The sequence below is a fragment of the Alosa pseudoharengus genome, unplaced genomic scaffold (genome assembly GCF_046254945.1).
Source record: "Alosa pseudoharengus isolate Yale_2024_CS ecotype anadromous, Long Island Sound unplaced genomic scaffold, YU_APseudo_1.1 YU_APseudo_1.1_scf_22, whole genome shotgun sequence".
Lineage (NCBI taxonomy): Eukaryota > Metazoa > Chordata > Actinopteri > Clupeiformes > Clupeidae > Alosa > Alosa pseudoharengus.
This window is the reverse complement of record NW_027468680.1, coordinates 3,100,999-3,109,902: the sequence shown is the minus strand read 5'-3', so window position 1 is coordinate 3,109,902 and position 8,904 is coordinate 3,100,999. Positions and strand designations below refer to the sequence as shown.

General features: G+C 45.0%; 1 protein-coding gene across 1 annotated transcript in view; it reads right to left on the bottom strand.

Moving 5' to 3' along the window:
- zeb1a (zinc finger E-box binding homeobox 1a) overlaps positions 1-8,136 on the bottom strand; it is a gene marked incomplete at its 3' end in the record, with an annotated part of 24,868 nt that extends 16,732 nt beyond the window's left edge. The window contains exon 1 of the mRNA XM_076300081.1: positions 7,669-8,136. Within this exon, the coding sequence (XP_076156196.1) occupies positions 7,669-7,726 (58 nt within the window). The remainder of the gene's footprint in view (positions 1-7,668) is intronic.
- Between the last annotated feature and the right edge of the window lie 768 nt (positions 8,137-8,904).

Here is an 8,904-nt window from a genome sequence, read left to right as displayed (position 1 = left end):
ATATTGCAACTAGTTCCGCGACCACCACGCGCAAAATGGTTAGGCACTCCCGTGACGTCACATTGTCGCATGACAGGCCGGGAATGGCAAGAATGTAAAAGTTAATTAATGATCACAAACGTTTAAATAATCACAGTGGGTCTAGGTATATGTGATAACAATGTGTAGTGGGCAGTGGAATAACTATTGGTTTCCGTTTGTGGTGACTGCTGACTGAGATAAGGGATGAGATTAAATAGATCCTGGAACTTAGCCTGGTCTGGAGCAGGCTAGCTCCACAGAAAAAAATCGCCATGGTAACTTATACCATAACATATCCTGCTGCCCCCTATCCCGCTTTTGTGCAACTGGATCACAAATAAATTGAGCCAGGATAACTAAGATATCCCGGCTTAATCCCTTATCCTAGTTTTGTGCAACGGGCCCCAGGGTAGAGGTCAGCACTCCCGCAGTAGACCCGCGGGACCTGCGGGTCCCGACGCAAAAGAGTGCGGCGCCGGACAACTTTTGAAAGCTCTCTGCGGGAGCGGGCGGGATGAGAGAGGTGCGTTCGCGGGTGCGGGACAAACCGATGATTCACTGTACTCCTGCAAATTAAATATGTGCGTAACATTAAATATGGAAACGATTAAAGTAGTGTTCATAACTATAGTTCAGCTGGATGTTCTGTTAGGCAGCATTAAAAAACGGGGTTTAAGCATAACTGACGGATAGCAGGCCTATAGCCTATATTGTCGTTTACGTGGGTTCAATTTGTTCCTGTTGCTCATTGTCAAAACTCGAAATCGAAAGCATGACAAGAGGGCACAAGGCTAGGCCTACTTCAGTTGTTAGCTTACATTCAGAACCAAGAAACTGACATCTGGAGTCTTTCTCCTTTCGTGAGACAGAAAGAAAAACTGATTTTTCAGTCCCGCGCAGACCTCTACCCCAGGGCTCCAAACTGCGACCAAATACTCACATTTTGAGACCTTTTTTTAAACATAGCGAGTGATTTGTTTTAGACATAGCAATTGATTTTTAGACATAGCGAGTGACTGAGTCATAGTGAGTGATTTTTAGACATAGTGAGTGAATTAAAAAAACTTTTAGACATAGTGAGTGATTTGGATCACACCAATAGCGAGTGATTTGGATCACACCAATAGCACACAACTAGCAACAACTAATCGCGTATGTGTGACCTGAACTTTTTAAATTATTATTATTTTGAGAAATGAGGAGGGAGCCAGTGTAGGCCAATGTGCCCGGGAGTGAGTCCAGCGTTTTTCACCGGGAATGCCCTGAAGCGTAGTAGCATAGCGCTTTACCTGCCGCTAGTGTAGTAGCATAGAGCTTTACCTGTCGCTAGTGCAGTAGCATAGCGCTTTACCTGTCACTAGTGCAGTAGCATAGCGCTTTACCTGCCGCTAGTGTACTGTAGTAGCATAGCGCTTTACCTGTCACTAGTGCAGTAGCATAGCGCTTTACCTGCCGCTAGTGTAGTAGTATAGCGCTTTACTTGCCGCTAGTGTAGTAGCATAGTACTTTACCTGCCCTGAAGCGTGCGCAATGGTTCACGAATCACGACACACCAACCTCGCTCCAGCTGCGAGATCACAACACATGATTGCCACGATGTATTCACAACACAACACATGATTGGCACGATGTATTCACAACATACCACATGATTGGCACGGTGTATTCACAACACACCACATGATTGGCACGATGTATTCAAAACATACCACATGATTGGCATGATGTATTCACAAGTCAAGGTTTGGCGGCGGAAGGGCCAGAATGTGTGTAGACGACTGCCATGTTTGCGTTACGAACTAACCCCATACATTTCTATGGGAGATTCTTTGAGTGCTGTGTCTCACAGGTAAAGCGCTATGCTACTGCACTAGTGGCAGGTAAAGCGCTATGCTACTACACTAGTGGCAGGTAAAGCGCTATGCTACTATGATAGTGGCAGGTAAAGCGCTATGCTACTGCACTAGTGGCAGGTAAAGCGCTATGCTACTGCACTAGTGGCAGGTAAAGCGCTATGCTACTATGATAGTGGCAGGTAAAGCGCTATGCTACTGCACTAGTGGTAGGTAAAGCGCTATGCTACTATGATAGTGGCAGGTAAAGTGCTATGCTACTATGATGGTGGTAGGTAAAGCGCTATGCTACTGCACTAGTGGCAGGTAAAGCGCTATGCTACTATGATAGTGGCAGGTAAAGCGCTATGCTACTGCACTAGTGGCAGGTAAAGCGCTATGCTACTACACTACTGGCAGGTAAAGTGCTATGCTACTGCACTAGTGGCAGGTAAAGCGCTATGCTACTATGATAGTGGCGGGTAAAGCGCTATGCTACTATGATAGTGGCAGGTAAAGTGCTATGCTACTATGATAGTGGCAGGTAAAGCGCTATGCTACTACACTACTGGCAGGTAAAGCGCTATGCTACTACACTACTGGCAGGTAAAGTGCTATGCTACTGCACTAGTGGCAGGTACTGTAAAGCGCTATGCTACTATGATAGTGGCAGGTAAAGCGCTATGCTACTGCACTAGTGGCAGGTAAAGCGCTATGCTACTGCACTAGTGGCAGGTAAAGCGCTATGCTACTATGATAGTGGCAGGTAAAGCGCTATGCTACTGCACTAGTGGTAGGTAAAGCGCTATGCTACTATGATAGTGGCAGGTAAAGTGCTATGCTACTATGATGGTGGTAGGTAAAGCGCTATGCTACTATGATAGTGGCAGGTAAAGCGCTATGCTACTATGATAGTGGCAGGTAAAGCGCTATGCTACTGCACTAGTGGCAGGTAAAGCGCTATGCTACTACACTACTGGCAGGTAAAGTGCTATGCTACTGCACTAGTGGCAGGTAAAGCGCTATGCTACTATGATAGTGGCAGGTAAAGCGCTATGCTACTATGATAGTGGCAGGTAAAGTGCTATGCTACTATGATAGTGGCAGGTAAAGCGCTATGCTACTGCACTAGTGGCAGGTAAAGCGCTATGCTACTACACTACTGGCAGGTAAAGTGCTATGCTACTACACTAGCGGCAGGTAAAGTGCTATGCTTAGCATGCTCCTCCCTCTACCTCCTCCTCTACACATCCCTCTCTACCTCCTCCCTCTCTTCCCTCCTCTTCCTCACTCCTCTCCTCCCTCTCCCCCCTGATCCCCAAGGGCAAATTCAAGGTCTCAGTAGCATACAGACATCACACACAACATTCACCAACAGCAGAAAAAAAAGTAATTAATAAAGTATATAATATCGAACTAAAAAAGTAAACAAAAGACGTAGAAAAAAAAACACAGACACAGAGCTACCTCGACATGCTGCCACTCTTGTCGGCGCCGGAACAGGAAATCATGGTGTGATGAGTAGCTGCTTATAATGTAGGCACTCCATCCTCTAGTACTGGTATTGACAGATGCAGTGGTAACTCCTAGTTAAGGTCAGACACATCACATCTACAGTGCTACTCACACACACACACACACACACTTTTCACACATTTTTAAAATATAAAATACATTTTTTACTACTATTACTCAATCTGAGAAAATTATAACTCAGACCAGCTCCTCAACATGTGCTTTGGATCCAGTCCCTACTAAATTCCTCAAAAATGTATATTAGCTTGGCTCAAAATAATAAATACCATAAATAAATATTCTCAAAATAATAAATACCTCATACAGTATATTTCCGACTGCTTTTAAAACCGCTGACGTGAAACCTTTACTTAAAAATTCAAATCTTGACCATACTATCCTGGGGTGCGTTTCCCAAAACCATAGTTGCTAACCTGTTAGCAACTTAGTTACTTAACTTAATTAGCAAATATGGTTTTGGGAAATGCACCCCTGAGTAACTACAGGTCTTTCCTTAAAAAGAACACTTAAAAAAGTTGTTTATAATCAGCTAAATACTTTCCAGAAACAGTCCAAAAACAGTATTCTGATAGCCTTATAACAGTTATTATTCAGTATTCTGATGTTTTTACAGTTTATAGCCTAATCCACTGCGCAGAAAAAAACATGGAAATTGCGATTTAACAGAGGGAAATATCATAGCAAATAGCCTATGGCAATGACAGCTTTCAAAAACATTTATTTCACTCGTCTCGGTGGAGTGAACGCTGAATGTGGGCTGTTGCGCAAAGAAATTAATTTGGGAGATGATCTGCATCGTAAACCGAAAGCTAGTTTTCCTAACATTGTTGGGGGGGGGGGGGGGTTATAACATAACTCTACAAAACAATACACACACACACACACACAAACACCACACCATAAATCTACAAAACAATACTGTAAAGGTACATGTATTCGTACCGAACCATTTAGGTACAGGACATTAGGTTCCATACAGAACCGTTTAGGTACAGGGCGTTAGGCTCCATACAGATGTGTACCGAATGTACCAAATGCAGTCTTTAACAGTAGTCACCAGTAGGCTTTTTTGCTTGCATACCATGTTTCAAATACTAGTTCCCACATATTAAGTAGTGGACCATGTCAATTTAGTCAATTAACATCAAAAAACATGTGACACCTTTTCAAAATACTATTCCCATTGCACATCAACAATTTTGTTGGTTAATTTTAGATTAGCATTACCTACTTACTGTACTGAAAATTAACCGAACTGTGACTTCAAAACCGAGGTACACACCGAACCGTGATGTTTGTGTACCGTTACACCCCTAATACACACACACATACACCACAGAATACATCTACTAAAACTACACACACATACACCACAGAATACATCTACTAAAACTACACACACATACACCACAGAATACATCTACGAAACCACACACACACACACACACACCACAACATACATCTATAAAACAATACACACACAGACACACACCGTCTGCAAAAAAACACACACCAGACCATACATCTAAAAGAAGTGTGCTGCAGGTCAGTGATCTCCAAACCTCCCTGAACAGCTACAAGCACAAGCAATCAGCCCTTGATTACATTAATAAAGGCTATACTACCATCATCATCATCATAGTTGTTGTTGTTGCTAATAATAATAATAATAATAATAATAATAAAATGGCTACAAACAGCAACAAAACAAAGTCAGAAAGATGTTTTCTGTATGTGTATTGTGTTTTTTTGTGTGCGTGTGGTTTAATCCCCTCCCTGACACGGTGAATGTGTCTGATGCGCTCTGGTTCGACTCCTGTGTTTGCAAACAGGGTTCTGTCATCAGTGTCAATCCAAACGCTCTGTAAACCAGCGGGCTGTAGCACCAACACCGCGAGCGGACGCTTTTCGTGCATCTGTCAGGGTTGGAGTTTTCTGGTGGTTATTTTTTATTGGGAGAATATCAAGTAGAACACCTTTTGGAGGTGTTGCATCACCTAGAATACCTGGCCCCCGTCTCGGCACCGCGCGAGCGATCGTCTGCCCCGCCCCGCCCTTCCGTAGCGCATAGGCAGTCTCGAGCGCCCGCGAGGGCCGCTCGCTCAGCACGGCACGGTGAAATTACATAAACTAACCAGCTGACGGGAATCATAACGTTAGGCTGCCTGCTGAAACAGCACGAGTCATCTGTAACGCTAAAGTAGGTTACCGTTCTCTCTCGCAAACACCTTATGCGCGTTCACGTCGGCCGACTCGTATTCTTCCCCGTTATGTAGGCTATTACTAGGCTATTTATTTTTTTATCGCGAATGGGGAATTGCTCCGGTGTAACAATCATAGAGGGGGACAAAAGGGGAATCTACACAGACGCACGCGCAAACACACAGACACACACACACACTCAAATACACACAGACGAAGTGTAGTCTGGGATAGGCTGACTAGCGAGATGAGAGGCACCACAAATCACAGCGAATAACGGTCTCTGGCTGAATACCTAGCCAGCACTCGCATGCGTGAAACGGAGCACCATATTTTCTCTCCTCTCTCGTTCGCTCTACCTGCGCAAGTGGCCATGGGCTTTGACGTCCGCGTGCTGCTTCCCGTCCCACTCCTCGCGGACTCTGCTTCGTGTTCTCGGTCCCACGGAGAGATCTAGTCCAGCGATATGGCCACGGCTATTCTTTGAGAAAGAGGACATTTGCTTCCGTTCCTGTCGCTGTCTCTCCTGATCAGGTAAACACTGACGGCTGCCGTGCGCTCGCGATTGGGCGGTTTGACGCTCAGACGCACGGCGTCAGCGCGTGCAGGAAAAGGTAGATCCTTTTCGTAGTCGGAGCTCACGTAAGGCGACACCAGGGCGTGTTATAGACCATACATTAGTGGGAGAAAGTGCTTTCTGCTCGAGAACAGTTCTTCAGAAAGTTTGACAACAGGTAGACCTAGGCTTTTGGTACTGGACAGCACTGTCTTTCATGTAACTTAGTCCACAAATAGCCTAGACCGATTGTTTCAACACCACCACCAACAACAAAAGAGTAAGAATAAGAACAATAACAACCATAATAATAATATAATTGGTAGTATAGGCTATAATAATAGGCCTAGTTGTAAAGCAGTAATACAGTAGCCAGGCCAATATCAGGCTACTCTGGCCCAAAAATAGCTATTGTGTAGCCTACAAATACACGTTTGAGTGCGTGAGCGTGGGAGATTGACTCTTACATTGGTTGCAACATGTGAGCCACCCATAGCTTAAAGTCTATAAAGTGGTGAGTTCAGTGTATAGGTGACTGGGGCGGATGAAGTTAGATTTGATTAAAGCAGACACTTTGTATAGGCCCAAGACCGGGTTTAATCGGGCTTCCTCGTTGCAAAGGAAGCAAAAGTTTCGAGAAAGTCCTTCCCCTTTTACTGGGCTACACCTGCTTAGCATCAGACACCCACTAAACAAATGCGCGAAACTGGCTAGGGACTCTGACGGCACCGATGCTGGTTTGTAGTTTAGCCTTCACACCAAGGAAGCAAGAAACGCGCCGATGCCTAAAAAGGAGAAAACTTGGCTAGTCATCGGGCCAGAAGAGGTCCCCAGCCTGTACTAGCGGCTAAGTGTTACCCGTGTGCTTGTTTATAACAGGGGAGCAATCACGGAGTGTAGCCTAAGATTCATCTTTAATTAAGTTATTTCAGAGCCTGCTTCCCTGATGGAGCAAATACGATGGATTGCCACTCCTTCCTTTAGAATGAGCCTTGGAGGCGAGGCTTGACATGAAACCCGCCAGCTAGTCTGTTGCCAAGCCATACTTATTATTAGTGAGAAACAAACAGAACGTGTACAAAGCATTTGGGGAAATGACGGTGAGATGCTGTGGGTTTCTTTTTGTTCCTGCGAGTTTGTCTTAGATTGTCAATAAATATGAGGTGTCAGATAAGGGGAAATATTGCGTAATCCACGGCAAAACAAACTGGTGTGCAGTCTACCAGATGACAACATCGACGAAGAGAGAAAACAAAAGCGACTCCCCCGTTCCAAGCAACTCTTTCCAGATAACGGTAAGGAGAAGCAGCACGAGCGCCCCCGGCGGTGGACAGAATGCCAGGCAGGTAGAGCCGTATAACGGGACACCACCACACTGAAATTCACTCCGAAGTAGCCCACTGAAGTCGCAGCTTATAAAGAACCTCCAAAGTTGCCCAACAGCAACAAAAACACAAACTGGTGCCACTTTAGGACAGTTGTGAAGCGCTTGCTGTTTTCGGTTGATTCTAGGCTACTTACCACCGTTCCGCCGCGGATTCGCTTGCTTTCGCCGTTTGCACCTGGGTCCCTCCGCCATGCTACCCGCGTTTAGTGCGATTCTCTGCCTGCATGGCGGCGACTCACTCGGCCGCTCTCTCTCTCTCGCTACCCCCTTCCTCCACTCGTCACCCCTCTCCAACCGCCCTCCCCTTCACCTGGTTTGCGACACTAGGCTACTTTACGACATCACCTTCTACCGTTGGAAACACCTCATGTGTTGAGTTGACAGCGCCCGCCCATTGCCATCTCTCCTCTTGCAGAGAAAGAGAGCCCAGCCCTCGCGTACACGCACACACACCCACACACTGCTGTAGCGAGACCCGTCTTCTGTTAGAGCTCTACGCCGTGCAGGTGACAGGTAAAGTGCAGCAGGTAGGTTATGCCAAACATATAATCGACATTATAAAGTTTGGTTCCTCTGGCCTAACCCCGCCCATCCCCGGTGAGAACAAGGGAAAGCCGGTCATGTGGTTTGGGTTGTTCGTTAACCCTTTAGGGGACTTTCGCGCCTCAATCGAGGGGCTTACCGGAGATGTGCGGATGAATGCGCAGAGATCATGACCTAAAGAGGTGTTGCCTACATATAGCCAGGCTGTAGGCCTACTGCGGTAAACGCATGCAATACAGTGGCCAAGATTAAATCCTTCTCATTTAAGATGGCATAGTGACAATGAGGTTAGGTGGATTGGAGTTAGTTCATGTACGAGTGTAGGCCTATCTGTTTTTATTTTTCACAAACATGAAACCAGACAATATAGAAAATGTTTTAAATAAGACAATGGGGGGAAAAAACAAAAAGGAAAAAGTCTAAAGAACATTTTGTTTAAGAAAATACAATAATTATTGCCTAACTAAAGACTAATTATTGCCTAACTAAACTAAATGCATACAATAGCATAATTTTGAATAAAAGTCTGAAGCTTTTGGGAGTTTATTCATCTGGGCGCAATAGATTAATCTTAATTCTTAAGCAATAGCCATGATGGTATAGTGGTTAGTGAGGGTTTTTATGAGAAGAAAGTGATTTAGAGAACACATAGTGGCAGCAATAAGATTCTCTTTATTGTCACTTCATGTGGTCTCCCATCCAGTTATTGACTTAGGGCATCACTGCTTAGCTTTTGATCAAGACTGAACACAGGTAACACAGCGAGCCACAGACTTCAAAGACTATGTCTCCGATACGAAGAATTTGACAGATTTGTTTCACCCAGC